Genomic DNA, 22,208 nt, shown 5'->3' with positions numbered 1-22,208 from the left:
ACCATCCTTCCTGTCCTCTACAACCACTGGATATGATGCTCAGGTTTAAAATATGTGAGCAAATTCCTTTGGAATACGTGAATCTAGGATTGCCTGATGGAACTCATCAGTTCATGTCAACCCCAACAAGTATCTGCTTGGTTCTGGTCTGTGATCTTCGCTGTCTCTCACTCACCTATAACTCCATTTTTCTTAAAGCCATCAGCCCATAGAATGGGACTGCAGCTCACAGACAGCAGACATATTTTAAACAGTGCAAACTGCTTTAAGTCTCTTTTTTTATAGCTCAGGGGTACACGATTAGCGCTTGGCTTTAGCACAAGAGTAGCGTTCCCCAGGTTCCATTCCTGGCACCGCCAAAACAAATAATCAAAAAGTAGAAGATTAAAAACAGAATCCACGAGCCACATAAAATATGTATTTAGGCATGGTTTTAAAAGTCTTTACAGGTTTGTAATAACTATTCATTACCTTCTTTTGGTAAGAGTTTAATATATGAAAGATTTTTTAAAATAAAGTCTTATTTTAAACTTCAAGCCAAGAAAAAAAATCAATATTCACAAATTTCACTGTAGCTCGGATAAGCACATTAGTTATTATTATGGAAAAACTCCACTCAACTTATTCTACATTCCTAAAATTAAAAAAAAAAAAATCAGGAAGCAAAGAACTTTTAGTATATGAAAAAAAGTAAAAACTTTCACTATGCTTAAAACATTGTATAAATTTGCAACGCCCGCATTCCCCCCTAAGCCTCGGCTTCTTTGAAATTCCTCGTCACTCGTGTTTAAGCATGAAGCCACCTCCCAGTTCTGCTTGCGAAGTGTCAGATCAGGTTTGCGGCTACAGCAACACCTACCATATCCACGAGTGTCGCCTAGGAGGAGGCAAGTCGCTCACGTGCAGCATCCTGAACGGGTACACTGTCAGCCCACCGCTCGGCAACTTAGCTCATCTCCATGCCTTTCCCTGCGTTCTCGCTGCCAGAGTTTCTACGGAGCCCTTTGTCCGTTCCTCTTTCTCTCTGATGGCATGCCACTTTCCATCGCAGGGGAGAGAGCGTTCCGACGGGAGTGGGGACGACTTAGCGATCGACACACGAGGTTGCAGGGGACCATCCCAAGTAGCTTCCTTTAGAAATCGGAGGAGAAAACTGACGTGCAGCCAAATCAGCGTGAGAGCTTCCCGTGGGGTGTGGAGCACCGCGTGCAGTTTACCTCAGAGAAGCAGAAAATTTGAGTACCCGAAACTGCAGAAAGCCCCCTGTAAACAGTACTCATTTTGTCCCTCGCTCTGTGTTTTCTCTCCCATGCCTGGTGATATGTCAGCATATTTGGGGGTTTTCTTATAACCGAAGTTCACAGGAATCAAATGAACTCTCTCCCCCCACCCTTTGCATCGCATTTGGAGCCATTGAACCTCCTGTCTGACTCGTTCTGCATTGTTTAGCCCATTTCAGCACACGATGAGAGAACACCTAAGACACGGGGTCAGGTTTCCTAAATGACATATGTTACAGCCACGGAGAAACCCTGGAGAGAGAGATTTTTAAGTCCTTTCATTGCAGAGGATTACAGAGCAAAGAAAATGTCTGTGTTGCACAAAGAAATAACAGTGAGGCTGGAATAATGAATTCAACTTTCAGGCTTCGGTGGGCTCTCCCGGCTGCTCTCAGCACGCTGCTGTGCATTTACACTTCTATCTCTGGCCCGGGGAAGCTCCGGCTTTCAGCAGATGCAACGGTTTTACAAGACACAGGATCACCTTTAACTCAGCGAGGCAGTAAAAGATTCAAAGACGCTCAGGTTGCCCCAGGGAACCAAAGTGATAAAACATTCTCCATACACATTCAACAGGGAGGCCAGGGGTGCCAGCATTCTGGATCTCTGTGTAGAATATGGTCATTGCTTTTACTAGCAACAGTGACATGCAGTCAAATGAGAAGTTAGGCTTTATTTGTTGTCACCTTTGTTTTTGTTTTGGGCTTTATTCTTTCTTTCTTTTTATCTTAATATTTTACTTTCCAATGATGGGTGTTTTAACTGTATCCAATATCCTGGAAGGGTTGCTTGGTTAATTTCCAGTTTTCTTCCCCTTCTTTGCTTCCCGGCCTTCATTATGTCATAATGAAGCCGACCTTAGGAAAAAAAAAACCTCATTTTCTATGATGGCAACAACTCGTATGTGTTCATATGTATGTATGTATGTATGTATGTTTGTTTGTGAGAAGGTCAAAGATTACACATGAAAGCCAGTTTTCTAGTTGGACTTCGCTCTTGTGCCCTTGCAGTATTATAATTTGCTTTCAGAAGAGCATCCAGAAAATTACTTTAAAACCCAGATCACAGATCATCCACCAGGCAGAACTTTGCAGCTCGTCTCCACTATGTTCAAAACCAGAGCCAAAGCCATGTTACTCTCAAGTTCCAGTTGTGATCTTGTCTTCTGAGCTTGCTGCTCCCTCTCTTACACATGAACTCACCCACAGGCTTGTTCCTATACCATGCCCAGAGTTTTCCTGCCTCAGAGAATGTTCAGTGCCTACTTTCCTAGTATTTTTTAAATAAAACACACACACACAAGCAAACAAGGCTTTTCTCAGCTAGGAGTCATGGCACACATTTATAAACCTCAGTATCTGTAAGTCTGAAGCAGGAGGCTTGACGTGAGTTCAAGGCCAGCTTAGGCAATAAAGTGAGACTGGGTGTCATAAACACCATTAACCACAAATTCCCCCAAACAAAACAAAGCATCCTCTCTGTGTAAGCTTCCACTCAATATTTTCTCAAATATTGCTCTAATGTCAACTCCTAATAGAGGCTGAGCCTGGTCTTCCTGCTTCCGCAGACTGTACTTGGCCCATATCATCTCCCATAGTATCTGTCACTAATCTAAGATTTAATACGCATCATGTTTGAATCATTGCACAAGGACACCCCAAAAGAAAGAGAGTATGTAATGCTTTCAATGCTTAATTGTCAGGGTCTGCTTAATGCCCAGTATACTATAGGTGCTCAATAAGTGTTCTCTGAAAAATTAACTAATTCATAAATTGAGATGAATGCCAGTCCACAGGTTTACAGGTAATAAAACAGAAGACAGTTCGCTTAATTAGTAATTAACTAAATGTAAGCGGTTTGTGTGTGTGTGTGTGTGTGTGTGTGTGTGTGTGTGTGTGTGTGTGTGAAAGCAGTATTTCGGGCCAGGATAACTCAAGTCTAGGATAATATGCTCATTTACAGGCCAGAGGTCAATGTCAGGGATTTCCCTTGATAGTTTGTGTGTGTGTGTGTGTGTGTGTGTGCGTTTTTGCTTTTGTTTTTGTTGTTGTTATGCTTTTAGAAAAATGTCTCTCACTAAAGCCCGACTCATCAGTTTTGTTTTCATGGCTATCCAGTGGGCTCCAGCTGTTTCTTTCCCCCAAGACTGGAGTCATAAACCTATGCCACCATGCATAGGTTTTAAATGGATGCAGGTATCCAAATTTAGGTCTTCATTACTTGTGCAGCAAGTGCTTAACTAACAAAGCCACCTCCCTTGCCCCAGAGTAACTCTTGTTGGAAAGGCTTTATATTTTCTAGCGGTAAGGGAATCAATCAATATAGTTATTGAGCAATAGTCGATCTGGAGGAAGGAGATTCTGGTGACCGAGAATCAGGTAACAATCAGGTAGCAAAGGGACTTTTGAATTTGCTACTAAAAGATTCTTTTGGGGTGAGAGAGGAAAGGTAAATTTACAAAGGCCACGTGGGAAATCTTTGACAAGAAGTTTTTAAAGACAAAATGTGGCTAAATCATCACATCATTGACACTAGCTCATTCCTGTAGCCCCAGTAACAGATTAGAATTTTACTTTTGAAAAAGAAGGGGGGGAAGATCACCTTATTTTCTTTTGCAGTTTGAAGTGATGAACAACAACAACAAAAAAAGCTTGTGCTTCCTTTATTTAAAACAATACCTTAAGTTATGGTTCACTTGTTGTATAGTACACCTTTAAAAAGTGTCCAATTTCAGCATATTCACAACCAAGCATTGGTCACCACAGTCAAATTTCTTAACATTGTCACCATCCCTAAAGAGATCCAGTCTCTATCCATCAACACTTCCAGCCCCTGATAAATACTATTAATTTTTCTGTTTCAGTGCTTTGCCTACCTTACACATTGCATACACTAAATCATGCAGTATGCATATATGCTATAGATCATTCTTATATATGTCATATATATTCTCTACATACATCATCATTAGTTTTAATTGACAACTTGACACAGTCAAAAATAACCTTGAAAGAGTCTCAGTAAAAAATTATTTGCATGGGATTGGTCTATGGGCCGATCTGTCTTAATTAAACTAATTCATGTAGGAAGAAACAGCCGTACTGTGAGCATACCGTTCCCTCTGCAGGGGGTCCTGAACTGTGTGAGAGTAGAGAAATTCAACTGACCACAAGTATGCATGCACATTCGTTTCTCTCTGCTCTCGACTGTGTTCATACAGCTCCTGCCTTGACTTCCCCACAACAATTCACTCTAACCTGGAACTGAAAACCAGAGTAAAGCATGAGTATCTCTCACGAATTGCTTTCTTTGTCAGTATATTTTATCACAGCAACAGAAGCGAAACTAGGACAACTGTCCATGGGCACTGTGTAGTTTCTCTTACTCAACATAAAGCTTTACTCATATGGTAGTATGTATAAGCATTTCATCGTTTGTGTATTATCAAAAAGTATCTTCTCTGGATACATCTCATTTCTGTTGACCGCCACTAAAGTTGCTTCAGCTGTTTGTAGCTACTATTAGTGAATAATGTTTCTATAAAATGACCACTCATGTAGAAGTGTCTGTATGAAAGTTCTAATTTCTCTGTATCCTCTCTAGCATTTGTTATTGTCTGTCGTCTTAGCTGTAGACATTTGAGGGGATGCAAAGTGATGGTCTAATTGTGGTTTTGTTTGCATATCCTAGAGAGTTAGTGATATCCAGGACATTTTTTTTTTAATGTGGATATTGGCCACTTGTATATCTTCTTTGGAGAAATGAAGATTTGGATTTTCTGCTGAACGCCTGGGGTGTAACCAAGTAACAGAGCCCTGGCTAAATTGGTAGAAGACCGTTAGCTCACAATACTGTGAGATCAAGGGACAGAAACCAAGAAGAAGACAAATATTTGTTTATTTTCTTGTTTTAAAAAACCAGGTGATGTAGAGTCTTATTGCTGACTTCATTAGTTCCTAGTATGCTCTGAAGCAAGTCCCTTCATGGGCACATGGTTTACAAGTATTTTTGCCCATTCTTGAAGGTGTCTTTTCAGTTATTTTTTTTTTTAATCTGCTTTTGTCTTTTTACTTCTTAGATGCAAAGAAAGTTCATGGTTTTTAATTTTAGTTAAGTCTCATTTATCTATCTTTTCTTTAAAGTATATTTAGCATCATATCTAAGAAACCGAATTTATCCAAGGTAATAGATATCTTTCTTATCTATCTTATCTATCTATCTATCTATCTATCTATCCATCCATCTATCCATTCATTCATGCATTCATTCATTCAGGGTCTTATAATGTAACCCAGGCTACATTAGAAATCACCATGCAACCCAATATCATCTCAAATCCATGTAATCCTTCTGCTCTAGCCTCTACCATAACTATAATCCATACTAGGATTATAGCTATGTGTCATTTTGTCTAGCTGTGAATATTTATTTACTTTTATATTTTCTTAGACCATCTTCATAGTTTTAGCTTTAGTGAAAGCTTTATGGATTTTAGATATATGGTTTATTTTGAGTTGATTTTTGCTTATGGTATAATTAGAAGTACAACTCCATTCTTTTGCTCTGTATGAAATTAATTATTTTGGCATTGTCTTTTGAAAAAAAAAACACAACAAAAAACAAAGCTCCCCATTGAACTGTCTCTACTCTTTGGTGGAAAAAAAATACAGATTGATCATACATGTATAGGTTTATTTATGGTCTTTTGATACTATTTTGTTGATCTCTCTGTTTTATTAGTAAAATACTGTTGTTTTGTTTTAAGTAATCTTTTAATTGGAAAACTCAAGCCCCTCCACACAGTGTTCTTTGCAGCTGTTCTACATTCCTTTAATTTCTATATTAATCAGCTCATCAGTTTTCATGAAAAGAAACTGGTTGTTAAGAACTGTGCAAATTAACTTTGGGAAATAATGCTATCTAAAACTTTCTGTCTTTTAATCCATGAATATAGGATGCTTTTCCACTTGGCTCTTTTAGAATTTCTTTTAACAGTGTTGTAGTTTTCAATGGAGAAGTTTTGTTGCACATCCTTTTACATTGAAGTTACTTTATTATTCTTGACACCACTGTTAACATAATTACTTTCATAATTCAATTTTTATGTTGATCACATTGCTAATGTAGAGACTTACAGTTAATTTTATGTGTTGAACTTGTTTTTGAAATCTTGCTCCGCTCATTTGTACTTTTATTTATTTGTACTTTTCTTTATTTTCTGGTATGTATGGAGGAGGTTGTATGTATTCCTTGGTTTCTCTGATGTGAGTTCTTTAAAAGTGAAACTGTTTTACCTTAATTACTACAACTGAAGAAAAAAATGTTCTTTGAGGTTTTTTTAATTACCAAATTTAATAGTTAAACATGTTGCCTATTATACAGATAAAGCCATCATTCATGAGAATACTAGTTTGTAGGAAAACTGATAAAAATTTGAAGATACAGATTTGAAATAACTCATCTACAATCATAAATTGAATTTAAAAATCTACTCTATTTTCCAGAATATTAACTGGAAATTAATATAAAATTTTTTTATATTAATTACAGTTTATTCACTTTGTATGCCAGCTGTAGCCCCTCCTTTACTCCATCTCAATTGCACCCTCCCTCCCTTATCTCTAGAACCCCTGCCTAGCTATAGCCCAGGGAAGCTCACTATCCAAGTGTTTTCTCTAATAAGGGGAAAAGGAACTGTCTCTGACATGAACTCAGTGGCTGACTCCCCCCCCCCCGAGGGGGGTACAGTGTTACCTGGCCACAGAGTAGGACAATGCAGCCAGTCCTGATGTGACCTGATATACTAGGGTCAGATGGAAGGAGAGGAGGACCTCCCCTATCAGTGGACTGCGGGAGGGGAATGAGTTTCTTGAGAGAAAGTCACTGACAGTCTTAGAAAAAAAAAATTAATGAACTCTGATTTGTGTTTCTCACCAAATGTTACAGTATTATTATTAATACAATTACAGTAATAATAATAATGATAGGTATTACCTATAGGGGGTTTTATTTTTCAAAGTTCGCCTCAGTCTTCTAAATAATACTCTGATCACAAGCTGTACTATAGAGCGATAATACTAAAAACGGCATGGTACTGGCATAGAAACCCACTGGTGGATCAATGGAATTGAAAAGAAGACCCCGAAATAAACCCACACACTTATGGACACCCGATCTTTGACAAAGATGGCAAAACCATACAATGGAAAAAAGACAGCATCTTCAACAAATGGTGCTCATCTAACTGGATGTCTACATGTAGAAAAATGCAAATAATCCATACTTATCACCCTGCACAAAACTAAAGTCCAAGTAGATCAAAGACCTCAATATAAAATCAGACACTAAATCTGTTAGAAGAAAAAGTGGGGAAGAGCCTTGGCACAGGAGACAATTTCCTGAATAGAACACCAATAGCACAGGCCTTAAGAGCAACAATCAATAAATGGGACCTCATGAAACTGAAAAGCTTCTGTAAAGCAAAGGACACTGTTGTCAGAACAAAATGAGTGCCTACAGATTGGGAAAGGATCTTCATCAACCCTATATCTGACAGAGGGCTAATATCCAGTATATATAAAGAACTCAAGAAATTAAATAGCAACAAATCAAGTAATCCAATTAAAAAATGGGGTACAGAGCTAAACAGAGAATTCTCAATAGAAGAATATCAAATGGCCAAAAAACACTTAAAGAAATGCTCAACATCCTTAGTCATCAGGGAAATGAAAATCAAAATGTCCCTGAGATTTCACCTTACACCCATCAGAATGGCTAAGATCAAAAACTCAAGTGACAACACATGCTGGAGAGGATATGGAGAAAGGGGAACCCTCCTCCACTGCTGGTGGGAATGTAAACTTGTACACTCATTTTGGAAATCAATCTGGCGCTTTCTCAGACAATTAGAAATAGCGCTTCCTCAAGATCCAGCTATACCACTCCTAGGCATATATCTAAAATATGCTCAAGTACACAAGGACACTTGCTCAACCATGTTCATAGCAGCTTTATTTGTAATAGTCAGAAGCTGGAAACAACCCAGTTGCCCCTCAACTGAGGAATGGATACAGAAATTGTGGTACATCTACACAATGGAATATTACTCAGCAATAAAAAACAAGGAAATCATGAAATTTGCAGGTAAATGGTGGGAACTGGAAAAGATCATCCTGAGTGAGGTATCCCAGAAGCAGAAAGACACACAGGGTATATACTCATTCATAAGTGGATATTAGACATATAATATAGGATAAACCTACTAAAATTTATATACCTAAACAACTAATCAAGAAGGAGGACTCTGGCTAAAATGCTCAGTCCCCATTCAGAAAAGCAAAGGACATGGACATCAGAAGAAGGAGAAAACAGGGATTAGGACAGGAGCCTACCACAGAGGGCCTCTGAAAGGCTCTACCCTGCAGAGTATCAAAACAGATGCTGAGACTTATGGCCAACCTTAGGGTAGAGTGCAGGAAATCTTATGAAAGAGGTGGGAAATAGTAAGACATGGAGAGGACTGGAGCTCCACAAGGAGAGCAACAAAACCAAAAAATCTGGCACAAGGGTCTTTTCTGAGACTGATACTCCAGCCAAGGACCATTCATGGAGATAGCCTACAACCCTTGCTCAGATGTAGCCCATGGCAGTGCAGTCTCCTAGTGGGTTCCATAGTAATGGGAACAGGGACTGTCTCTGACATGAAACTGATTGGCCTCTGTTTGATCACCTCCCCCTAACAGGGAGCAGCCTTATCAGGACACAGAGGAAGACAAAGCAGCCAGTCCTGATAAGACCTGATAGACTAGGACCAGAAGGAAGGGGAGGAAGACCTCTACTATCAGTGGACTGGGGGAGGGGCATGGGTGGAGAAGATGGAGGAAGGGTAGGGTTGGGAGCGGAGGAGGGAGGGAGCTACAGGGGGATACAAAGTGAATAAATTGTAATTAATAAAAGTTAAAATTTAAAAAAAAATTAATAATACTCTGAAGTAAGGATCATTTTGTTCTCATTTTAAAAATGGAAACAGAACCTAAGGAAGTTATTTCACGAATTCTCATGGCTGCAGTTAATTACCTATCATGTGAGCTGAAGGAAACAGGTCTGAGAGGTTCAGCTTGGTGTGAGCTGTTGCGTATGAGCAGTGACTAGTAAACCTCACTGCCTGTAATAGTGGTTCTTGGTCTCTTCCTAAGGAGTGATGGGGAACACTCATGCTTGGGGAAAAGTTCCATACAGGAAAACTTGATTTCAGGATTGCATCTACAAATGGTTTTCTTTGACTTTCTATTGCGGTGCGCTCTGCGGGTGGAGAGGATCTTGGTTTCAGGCTTGGTTGCCCCTCAGCGACCAATGCCTTTCCTGAGCAAGCAGTTCTGCTGAGTGGTGATCACTTGCTGTGCCGGTGGGGGACAGCCACCGCTTGCATTCTGGCTCAGAGCAGCTGGCGATGGCTTAATCAGGACGGCGCTTGTTTAAACTTTAAACTTAGTAGTTTAAACCTTTAAACTTAGTAGTGTTAATGACATCATAAAATTGATTTCACTCTGAAGAATTTTAAGCATTAAAGCATGACTTAATAGGCTGACGTCTGTTACAATAAATGCTGTGCTTCTGAACGAAATCCCAGTGTTTTGAAGTTTCGCTTCCAAGCAATATCCTTTAATGAGCGTCTTTTTGATATAAAAAAATCAGGATCGGTGCCATTTTACTTATAAATAATAAAAGCAAAAATCATGCTGATTATGATCCTTATAGAATCTTATCCAAATAAACGTGCAATTAAAAATAGAATTATTAAGTGCAAATTTAGAGTTTCCAAAGGACTTTCTTGCATATCATTACATTTAGTTGCCACTGCAATCTTGTGATAAAAGCATGCTTATTTCCATTGCATGATAAAGGAAACTGAGGTTCAGACTCTATCTTAACAAAGAGCACCATATCAGATATTACACCAGGTCCTACAGAATCCTGTGATCTTAGCCACCAGTAAATCTTGTCTTCCGCTTGAAGCATCCTTTGAGATGGTATTATCATCTCAAATATGGTATGTCCATTCTGCAGATGAGTCCTCACAGATTTAAACCTGCTCAACACTTAGCAAGTAGAAAGTAAGGAAGGACTTGAGTACAGTTCTTTACAGTCTGGGTTTGGGCAATTCCAGTAAAAAAGGCAATGACAGCTCAATTCAGGAGATGCTCAGTGACCTGTCCATAATGACAACGAGACCAATTGACTTCAAGTCATGCTGAGTTGGAGATTCTGCTTATTATACACAAAAGCACAATAGATAGCTCATTGACTATTAGCCTAACAGTTCATAATCCTTCAGTTGATTTAATGCCCTTGTCACCTCACCCACACCCTATGACCAGAGGTCAGTACAGACTTTAAGCAAACGGAGATTTGTAACTAGGGGAAAGTGAGAAGTTAGCTGGCTCAGTCAAGGTCTAGATGCGTCTTTTAGCAGAGTTTACTAGATCTATTAGAACTAGTCACTAGTGCTGGATGATAGCATTGTAGAGTTTGGAGGTGCTCCACGCTATCTACCTATCTCTCTATCTATCTATCTGTCTGTCTGTCTGTCTGTCAAGTTAGCTAGCTAGCTAGCTTTCTAGCTATCATCTATCTTTGTGTGCATTGTGTGTGTGCGTGTGTTAGGCAAAGGGATTACAGGGTACGAGAATGGCAAAAATCAAAGTAGGCAAGTGCACAACCCTTGGCACTTGAAATTACAAGCTTGTCCCTACATATTATTTTTTCAGTAGGGCAAAGGAGGCAAGAAAACCCTCAGACCATCTCAGGAATGGCCTCACGCTTAAGACTTTCACTAAATACTTGGAGTGTCCAGAGACATTTACGCATCAGCTATGAACAGGACATATCTTATTCATCAGTCAAGAGCAGTTAGATTAAAACTAGAGCCCTCTGATGAGTGCCTGCCATGCATGATGAGTGTGACATGGGCACTGATAAGTACCAAGGGCTTTATACTCATATAAAGTATATACTTTATACTTTATTCTCACTGACTGTAACAAGTTTATAATTTTGTTGTCATCAACTCTGTTCCAAAGACAATGGAATCAAGTATCTAAAAGATTAAATCATGTTTACAAGGCTAGTGAATTTGACAGTCTAGCCCAGATGTGTTTCCACATAAATCACTGAGGCTTTACACTGCCAGAGATCTGAGTAGGATGACAGTGGATAGGTGGCTGATCCTGAGAACAAGGCTGTAGCCCAGCAGCTGTGTGTTCTGGATAAGTCACTGAACCTCAGAGTTTTATATGCAAGTGAGAACGGAGTCATGTAACACTCCAAGCAGAGAAGCCAAGTATGCATACTAGTTACACCACTACCGCTACAGCTTTTGGGGGTGGGGATGGGTAATTTGCAGGAAAATACTCTGTACACAGTGAAAGACCATCTAAATAAGAACTTCAAATACTTAAAACTTCTGCAGAAAAGAGATTCTAAAGGATGGTTTGGTTTCTTAGTCAAAGAACTGAGTGCTAAACCAGATAGTCATTCAGAAACAGTATCCTGATGTTTTAGACTTGGGTAAGTATCCAAAAGCTCCCACAGGGGACAGTTTCCTGCATTCAGTTTAAGAACACATTCCAAAGGAAACAAAAAGGCCATTCTCTCTCTTTCTCTGTGTGTGTGTGTGTGTGTGTGTGTCCACGTGTGTTGCTTTTCAGATTTGAAAAACTCTGTCTATTATTTTGCACTGGTTCTGAGTTCTAACCTGTCATCAACGCAGGCCTTGATGTGCTGTACGAATTGTTCTGTTCCGTACTCAGTGTAAGAACAAGGGTAAGGTGCTTATAATAACCTCGCTGAAGGATTAGTTTCCAAGACTTATACTATAATTTCGAAAGGGAAAGAGCCCCCTTTTCATCTTCCAAAAGGGCTGCTTGAGAGTATTTTTTAATTCCTGCCTGACAGCGCACGCATCCTTGAGGATGCGACCGCGATGTGGAAATAATAACAACCCAGCGCGGCGACAGTGCTGCTCTCTGTACTGCGGGAGGGCCTCATGCCAACTTGGCTCATCCTGAATTCTGACACAGGCACCCTCCTCCTGATGCGCTTTGTTTTCATATTTAAATCAACCCTAGAGACACAGTGGGTAGAACTGGATCTTCAGAGGCACCTGGAATCCATTTGACATTAGAAAACTTTCCATGAAGAAAAGACCACACCAGTGACTCTTGATTCAAACCTGATCATTTTACAGATAAAGTAACGTATTCAGGACCTGTGTGAGGCTGAAGAAGTGAGAGCCTTTTCTCCTGTTTTGTGGATATGTTAGAGGCCTGTCTCTCTGAAAAAAAATGACACTAAGTAGATTGTCAAATATTTAACTCTACTCACTGAGTGCTAAATAAAATAATGGCATTTCAGTATAGTAGGGAGGGAGTTACTGGAACAGCCCTGAATTCCATTTTCATTTAGTTTCTTAATCGGTAACAGGTAATTTAATTTCCTGTGTTTTGAGGTTTGCAACCGTAAAGCGAGGATATAACATACCGCGCTATTTAAAGATCTTGAATTTGTGAGTGCCAAGCAACTAATTAAAGTGGGCACAACTAAAACAGAGAAACTATTGGGCCTTATAATGAAGCCATTGTAATAAATGAAAGGGTAGCCACAGTGCCAACCTCAAGACTGAACAGAAAAGATTCAGCTCTTCTTGGTACCTATCTCTGCTCTGCCTCTAGTCTCTATATGTTAAGCCATGTCCGCCACTCCAGCTTCTTCACACAAGGGGCACAGCCATGCACTGTGCCTCAGCCTCATGATGAGAAGGAAGGGCCCTCCCCTGCTTTAGTATTTACTGTAAAAGTCCCACGTGACAGCCCTCATTTGCTCATTGTTGGCTTCTAGACAACAGGTGGCAAACTTCAACATCCCTATTAAAACCTGCAGTATTTGGATAAGCAAGAGAGCCCTCTTACCAGAGGGTGGGGTGGTGGTTCGTAAGGACTATAATAGTTACCTACAGGACTATGGTACCTAACTCAGGAATGCCATAATCAAATAAGATGATGGACCTAAAATACCAGACACATAGTAGGAATACAACAGACAACAGCTGCTTATTTGACTACAAATTTCATGAAATTTTATATGTGTATCAGGTAGGATATGTAGTATATAAGAGTCTCTAAAGCATTCTGTAAGGTGGAAAAAGTGACACTATCCAAGTGTACTAGGGTTTAGGACATAAGGCAGGGTCCTTGCAGTCACTGGAACCATGGCACTTTACAAGGCGATTGACCAAAAAAATTTAAAAGTTCATGTTTTCTCTTTTCACATTTGTAATTTCACTAGGCCAAAATATAAAACTCCAAAAGCAGGTTCAAAGAAAAAAACAATACTGATCTCTTACAGAGTGTGAAGGTGACCCATTGGATGATATGGTTTCTAAAATAATCACTCTGAAGAAATGATTGGGGGGAAAAAAAAAAGAGGAGAAAAGTGAACAGTTGAGTCAGTGAATATTCCAGAAGACAATCTGGGTGTTGATGGGGTTTTGCCTTGGTCATTAGAGGCAGAAGATGTAATCAATAGTCAAATTCCAGGTGCACATGGAAGGCAAGGCCTGTGAGAACTTGTGCACTGTAAAATGCCTTGCCTGAGGAAAAGACAGTATTGAGAGTAATGTTAAGTGAGGAGCACCTCTGTAAGAAGAGGAATACCTCTTTACAGCAGAGTCTCCCGGCTCCTACTTTTGAGATATGAGCTTGATTTCCTGATCCACAGAGGGAAGATATTGCTGTATTCACAGGTTTGGAGCTGAAGGGAAAGAATGGGGTTGAGAATATGGGTATGGCAGTCATCCGCTGACGAGCAAGGTTGAAATCCAGAGTTCAGCTGAGACAGTCTTGGACGTGAGAAGGGACAGACAAGAACTGAATTGGGGCCCCTCATGCGTCTGGAAAAAGAGCATTCACTGGCAGTGCGGAGAAGTCATTGGGGGTGCAATGTCTGAAGCTGAGGAAAGCAAAGTGATTGCAGGAGGCACAAGTGGATAGACAACAACCATCTTGATGACATGGGAGTAATGTCGGTGGAGTTGTGAGCATGAAAATCAGGTTGGAAAGGGGAGATGGTGGACACAGACAGCTTGCGAGCTTTGCTGTAAATAAGGGAAGAGGCATGAGGTTTGTTTCAGATAAGAGATGTGGCATCAGGAGAGAATACTGAGAACAGAAGCATCAACAGAATAGATTCACTCTGAAGACAGAGACCAAGTGATGCCTTAGGAATTGAGCAATATAATAAATATGTCTTGTAAATCCCAAGAACCAGGTGTTCAATAATGCGAACTAAGGGAACACCAGCTCTAACTGCGTCTCACAAAGCATTGTATCGTGTCCCCATTTCAGATATTTATGATGACATCATAAATGTCCTGATGGCATCTTGTTTGTGTTCTGCTTATAAATGGCGGCATTGTCTTCCACAATAACAGCTATTGAGTTTGAAAAGTGAAGAAATTGTTGGTGTTCCAATGAGCTCACCCATTTCAGTTCCTTTCACTCACTCAGTCCAATCAAATCCAAAGCCAGATGAAGACGCAGATGCTACTTGTGCATTCTGCTGTTGGGTTATACCGAATGCTCCTTTGTCAAAGGCAACAGTGGCTCCCAAGCAGTGAGACTCCCGAAACATTGCCATCTAGACACAAAATCCAATCAACCTGTGTCTTAAATTTATCTTTCTTCCATTCCATGTCCCATCTCTCCTTATTCTTACATATGCAAGGTCAAGGGCACGTAATAGCGTAACTTTTACTGAATAACAATGGATACAGGAAACTGAGCAGGGTCAGGATGCAAAACCAGAGAAGCTGGTACAAATTACCTTTGTACCAATTGGATGATGAATGCCTTTGGTGATAATAAGCAGGGGATGCCATGGCTTGATCCCTGCGTGGGGAAGATTATTCTTGAGAAGGGAGACCAGCTGGGAGGTCGGAACTGTGGGTGATGATTAGGAATTGTTACTGTAAGGGCGGAGGGAAGTCTTTTCATGGTGGTATCTTATACGAGGTGAAAAGTTTTCCTCTAAAACTCTCAGTGAAATCTAAGCCTCATAATAAGATATTGTTAGGTGAGACCAAATGGAATCCTTAGAAGGAATTAGGATTCTATCCTCGTGGATGTGACCATCGTTTCATGTAATTAACAGATCGGTGGATTAAATTGAGAATGAGTCTGCCATCAAAATCTTTTTATTTCATTTGGTCTCTTCCCTCCATCATCATAAGAGTCTCTGTACCACCTGAAGTCACCAAGAAGACTTCACATGTTTGGGTCAAAACCTTTAGCCAAAATAAACTTCTTTTTGTTATAAATTACCAAAGTTATTATGTTTTAGCAGTAAAAAACTGTGCTGAGATGTCTAAAATATACCATGGTTCTTTGCCATCTTGCACAGACACACACACACACACACACAAATCCAATTGTGACAGTGAATGGACTGACATGTAAATTAGCTATTCGTTACATTAAGGCCAATTAATAAATCTTTTGTTCAGTCCTAAATTAGTTTTAAAGCTATATTTCTAGAAATATTAAAATTAGTTGCCCATGAGCCACCTGTGTGGAAACAAATATGTTTGATATTGAAGTGGCCTGAGGCGGTAGAAATCGTGGGAATGGCCACGAAGGACCATGTGAAATGGTGAGGAAGCAGGAATAACAACAGAGACGTGAAGCAGAAGAGGTACAGAGGCAGAGTAAAGGAAAAGCAGAGCAACTCTGTGGAGAGAAGCATCATGAGAGACAGAGTACCTCAGCAAGGCAAAGCGAAATGGGCAAGAGTGGGTCCCAGTGTTTCCTTGGCTTCTGTCTTGATTTTAGACCTGGCCTGGATACAGCTCTCAAAAGGCAGCCCTGTAACCGGAGGAAGCTTCTGTAAATCCGTGTTTCTTTGCAACAAGGAGAACTAGGTGTATGTGGCAGGGAAGGGGAGGCTTTTTAGTTGTATTTATTCACTTCTTCTTTAAAACTTTAAAACTTCTTTAAAAGAGGAAGGAGTAGTGGATGGGAAGGAGAGGCAGGGTAAAGAGAAAGGGGGAGGGAGAGGAAGGGGAAGGAGTCTGTGTTTTCATCAGGCAGAAGGAAAGATGTATTGAATCTTCTTTTTTTTTTTTTTTGCCTTTAGAAGTAAAGCATGTGGAGCAGTCTTCAGTCTTGACAGACTCCTGCAAGTTGCTTGGAATTGCAGTTTGCATACTCTAGACACAAAAACGAAGAGAGGAAGATGGTTGATTCATGAAATATTTTATGTACCAATGAAACGAGTAGATGGCAACAGACAGCAGTGTCTAGAACAACCCCAGGGACATCATGGTTTCTCTGAGACCCCCCTTTTTTTGTACTCTTTCTGTAGCTACTTATCAGTACTCTTTCATCAAGCTGTCCCTTACATGTGCCCACGGCTCATTCTATAAGAGCAAAAGGCAATGACAGCTGCATGCCACAGAGAGCTACGTGGTCCTTCCACAAACCTGTAAGGAACACCCTAAGAAGATGGGTGTGGTGGTGCACCCCTGTGATTCCAGCACTCGGGGGGGCAGAGGCAGGAGGATCTCTGTGAATTTGAGGCCAGCCTGGTCTACAAAGCAAGTCTAGGACAGCCAGGGCTACATAGAGAAACCCTGTCTCAAAAAACAAAACAAAAACCAACCAACCAACCAACAAACAAACAAAAAAGAAAGAAAGAAGAAAAAAAGAACATTCTACTAAGTTTTTGGCACTGTGGCAAATGTTGAGATCATAAAGACAAAGATACATTTTCTGTAAAGGCCTCAGTCTAGTGGGAAACACAGGAAAACAATAAGCTGAAAAGCAAGAAAGCATGAAAAGCCACAATGTGTCAATCAAGAGCTATGTGGACTCTGAAGAGAAGTCCCTGCCACCTTAGTCTTTCAGGGAGGTCAATTTAGCTAAGTCTTAAAGGAGGAAGAAAGAAAGCAGAGAAAAAGAAAGAAGAGAAGGGATTGTGAAAGAGACCTCAGCACAGGTATTTGAAATTCCTTCCAGATGCATTTTGGGATAGGTTAATTCCAAACCCAAATAATGAATTACCAGCGTGGCATACATCAGGCGTCTTAGCAACTGAGCTATTTTTGGCTCTGCTGCCCTCCTTCATGCTCCTCACATCACGCCACACACACTGCTCCCCCACAAGTCTTGTGAGGACAGAACTTCCAGCTCCCTAAAAGCCACTGTCTGGCAAATGCAGTCTGTTTGCAGGAGTGTTTATGTGGGGTGGGTGGGGGGACGCTGAGGGGGAGTGACTATACCTCTCTATCAAAAATTAACTCAGTCTACAAATACCAATGAACACCTACAGATTGCTTTTTTGCCTTCCCCCACAAGACTGTGCAGTTTCGGAGAATGAGATGCTTGTCTAATTGATCTTTGTATCCTGGGAGGCTGGCACAGTACTTGGCCAACTGAGGATAAAGATGGGTATACAAATGAGAATCTATCACCTGTGGGGAACAAAGATATTAAAACCAAACCAAACAAAGAATCATGCCGCTCTGGAGCAATTCAGGACACAGGGATGGGAACAGTTGCACAAATATATTTAAGAATAATATGAAACAGAGCAAGGAGACCTCATAGGTCCTCATAGTTACAGGCAGAACAAATAAAAATATGCTACCTGGGTTGGAGGGGAGAATCCAGGATAGGGATGAAGGACAGAATAGCCATTAAAAGGCATAGAAAAGCAGGACTCTGAATTGAAGTGGCAACTAAGTGTGGACATGAAAGCCTTGAACATATGATGGGGTCAAGAGAATTAAATGTCAAAGAACCTTGTTATAATTGGTTTTCTGTATCCATTTGGCTAGTCTAGAGTATTCACACAGTCACACTCATCTGGGATGTTGTGAAGCAACTGCTTTGTTTAAGTAAAGAAACATTACCCTGAATAGCATTCAGCATCTCTTCCGGCCACCTGAAGAGCAAAGACAGGTTTCCAGAGAAGAAGAGGTCCTACCTCAAAATGGCAGCACCAACACCTGCCAGAGTTCCAACTTTATGATCTCGCCTACAAACTTCAGACTCAAGTCCAGGCCAAGTTTCTAGTCTGCCAGATAGATTAGCAAGGTTTGGATCTGTCAGACCCCATGACTGTAAGAGACAATCCTTAAAACAGTGCTATTTTAAACACACACACACATACATACACAGAGGAAGAGGGGGGAAGAGACAGGGAGAGAGAAAAGAGAGAGGTAGAGGAAAGGAGAGAGAAAGAAGGAGGAAGGGAGTGAGAGAGAGAAAGGAAGAGGGTGGGAGGAAGAGGAAGAGGAAGAAGGAGAGGGAGAGGGGAAAGGGAAGAGGAAGAGAGAAAGACTCATATTTTTTGTTTCTCTGGAAAACCCCGGGTGATATGGGCCTTAAGATAATATTTAAAAGAACTAATCTCGCTTAGGCGGCATTGGTGCTGCTAATGTCATGGTCAATGCTGCCACTCTGCCTGTCCATCTGTGTCTTGTGACAAGGGAGAAGATTAGAAATGGTGGATCTGCTCCTGTCATTGGTAATCCCACAGCGCTCTTGAATTTCCTAAATTCTAAGACATTTCAGCAAACAACCCTGGGAATTGCTTCCAGACACTGAAAACAAAGCTTGTCACTGGAAAGCTTTGTAAGCTTTTGTAAATGGATTTCCCTTCCCTGATATCATGCAGTGATGCTATGATCACCAGAATTCCCAAACACAGCTCTGTTGCATCCAAAACCTTCAAGTGTAATTATATATCAAAACACAACAGAATTGGTTTTGTATTTTCAAAAGGAGATGTCATCCAAATAGATTTTCAACATTTCATTTTTATAGCTACTTTGAGGCTTTTATGGTGCCTTTTTATGAGAGTTCAAAATGTGTTGCTGACATTATAATATTAATTTTTCATTCAGTAGCATTAACTACAGTGAACATTTATCAGTGTTGCACCAGGTGTTGTGAGAAATACAGAGAATCATGATAACATCCCAGCTATTCAAAACGAAGGGGAAAATCTCTTTCTAGAAAGGGCCTCTCCATTAATTCAACAAATATGTATTACATGTGTACTGTGGATCACGCACTCTGGTAGTTTGGAATAAAGAGATAAATCAAACATGTTTCTGGCCATGAGTATTTATGATAGGAAGGGAATAGAAAGACAAACAAAAGTAACCCGGGGTGCTGTATAATCAATCTCCTCTACTACACTTAGAGAACGAAAGACGTCTTTATCATAAGATACCGGAGGAGGTAACCCTTAAACAGTCAGTATCTGTCAGTCACACATGAAAGCACCAGAAATCATGGAGCAAGGGTTTTGTGCACAAAGTTAAGAAATGATAGAGACCTTATTTTATGGAAAATTGGATGTAGATGTATTGTCAGTCTGCCTGGAGAAGACCACCTATTTCTACGACTAGTTTGTCATGCGTGAAGCCTACAGTTTGAAAGAAACAGTAATAAGAAATAAACAAGTCTGAGAGAATAAGCAAGTTCCATATTAGGAAGAGCCATGAATCTGACAAAGGGAATTTTAAGAGGCAAACAGCAGGGAGTCCCTTCAGCTCCTGCTACCTGGGCTTCCTAAGCTGCTTCTTAAAAATCCAGCAGCTGTGTTCCATTACACCATATTGTTCTCTTGCTTGTAAGTTCTTGATCCAGAAAACACTCAACAAAGAAAATCCCAGGACCAGGTGGCTACACTGTTGAATTTTACAAACATTTAAAGAAAAATGAACACAAATCCTTACCAAAGCCTTCTAAAAATTAAATGAGAAAGGAAAGCTTTTCCACCTCATTTAATAAAGCCAGCAACATTCTGAATCCACAAGAAAAATATAGGCCAGTATCTACTATGAACATAGATGCAAATACCAGGATACTAAATCTATAACATATAAAAAGCAATATACACCATGGGGTAAGAATAGAAAGAATAGAAAGTTGGTTTAATATTTAAAAGTCAGTTGAAGTAATATGCCACAATAATAAAGATTTAAAAAAGCAGTTATCTCAGTAGATACAGAAAAGGCTTATGCCAAATTCCACATCCTTTTATGATAAGAATATCAAGCCTGCTAAGAATATAGTAAAGTTTTCCCTAACTTGATGAGGCATCTAAGAAAATCTAGTAGCTTAACTTATAGTGTAAAGGTAGGACACTTGTCTAATATATGTAATGTCTGTCATAGGTTCAGCTCCAAGGAGAAAGAAGAGGGGGGATGAAAAAGAAAATCTCAAAAAATTATTTATGATAAATTAGAATACTGGCTTATATAGGTCTACGTATAGGCATAGGTATAGGTAAAGGAATAGACATATGACAGAAATGAAAGTCCACAATCAACTCATGTATCTAGGAACAATTGATACTCTTCATGGGTATCAAGACAATCCAATGGGAGGCAATAATGGTCCTTTCAATAAATGGTTTTGAGACTGCTGGACACTTATGCATAAAAAGTGTACCTTGACTCCTACCTCATAGCGTATGAAAAATTATCTCAAAAGATATAATAGATAGAAACCCAAGACCTAAATATTAAACTTTTAGATGAAAACATAAGAGCAAAATTTGAAAACACTGTGTTATGCAACTGTTTTGTACATATAACACCAAAAACACCAGTGGCAAAAAAGGAAAGAAATCAAAATTCTATGTCAAAAATAATAGCAAACAAAAAAGCTAAACAATGGCCCAGAGGATGGAGAAAAATACACATGAGTTACAGAGCTGATAAATGGATATGCGCATTCAAACTACATAGGGAACAATGAAAGCAATGCAATTTAAAAGTGAGAGTTAATAGCTATTTTTTAAAAAAGTATATAGTAATGGTATATAAGCATAGAAAAAGATACCAATATTATCTAAGAACGATGTACTTAAAAGTTACAATAATACTTATTCCCAGTGGAACTGCAAAAATAAATCAAATAATAAAATAACGAAAGGAGTTATTGTTGAAGATATGGAATTATCAAATATTCATTAGTTTTCTGTGAGGTTAACTTGTGCAGTCACTTTGGAAAAGTTTGTCAATTCCTCAAAAGTTTAAACGGGATTACCGTATGACCCATTAATGACAGCCAGAATGTAGAAACAGCCCGGAAGTCAGCCAGCTGATAAGTGGATGGACCAAAGGCATTATATCGGTGTGATGGAAAACTATCAAACCTTTACCAGGAATGATGGGCCTTGAAGATAATTGGGGAAGAAGCTGATCCCTAAAGATCACATATTGTCTAATTTTATTTCTGTGACACATTCAGAATAGGCAGGCTCATGGAGATAAAATGCAGATCAGTGATGCCTGGGATTTCCAGGCTGTACATGGTTTCCTTGTGGAACATGGAAATATTTTTTTTTTAAGTTCGGAATCTGGTATTGCCTGCAAAATTCTGTGGATAAAGTAAAAATAGTTGATCTGAATACTTCATAAGGATATACCTCATGGTACTGAAGATGTTGCCAAGTATGTTAAGAACATATATTTGCTAAGCTGCAAAAGTTAGGTATGGAAGTTCTCAAGGGAAATGGAATTGTAGAACAAGAATTGCAGAAAAAAAAAAGTTATCTTTTTTTGAAGAACAGGCAGGATTTGGTTAACAAAGAACCATTCCACAGAAAATCTTACAGGAAGCTAGCAAATTATCACATTAATGAAGTACTGAAATGTGATCCCCCCAAAGAAGAGAAGATATGTTTACTATTATTTCTATTGTCTTGTGCAAAGCTACCAAGAATTTAGTTTGGGACAGGACCAATGGAGCCTCAGATGATGACATGTCATTAAAGATACCCATCCCACCTCAGGGCAGGCCTTTTCATTCTAGCTTCTCTTGCTAAGTGATCTACAAGTTCCAAGAGGAAACTTTA

At 39.7% G+C, this 22,208-nt stretch overlaps 1 protein-coding gene across 3 annotated transcripts in view; it reads right to left on the bottom strand.

Annotated features, from left to right (window-relative positions):
* The window catches only part of Pde4b (phosphodiesterase 4B), a 511,900-nt gene that overhangs the window by 185,466 nt on the left and 304,226 nt on the right, over window positions 1–22,208 (bottom strand). Inside the window, exon 1 of one of the 3 annotated variants that reach the window (XM_060365984.1) lies at window positions 860–2,130. The exons of the other annotated variants lie outside the window; for them this stretch is intronic. Within the exon in view, the coding sequence (XP_060221967.1) occupies window positions 860–909 (50 nt within the window). The 5' untranslated portion in view covers window positions 910–2,130. Of the gene's footprint in view, window positions 1–859; window positions 2,131–22,208 lie in introns of those variants that run through there. 3 annotated transcript variants of the gene reach the window in all.

The sequence above is a fragment of the Meriones unguiculatus genome, chromosome 12 (genome assembly GCF_030254825.1).
Source record: "Meriones unguiculatus strain TT.TT164.6M chromosome 12, Bangor_MerUng_6.1, whole genome shotgun sequence".
NCBI classification, from domain to species: Eukaryota; Metazoa; Chordata; class Mammalia; order Rodentia; family Muridae; genus Meriones; species Meriones unguiculatus.
This window is presented reverse-complemented; position numbering and strand designations above follow the sequence as displayed.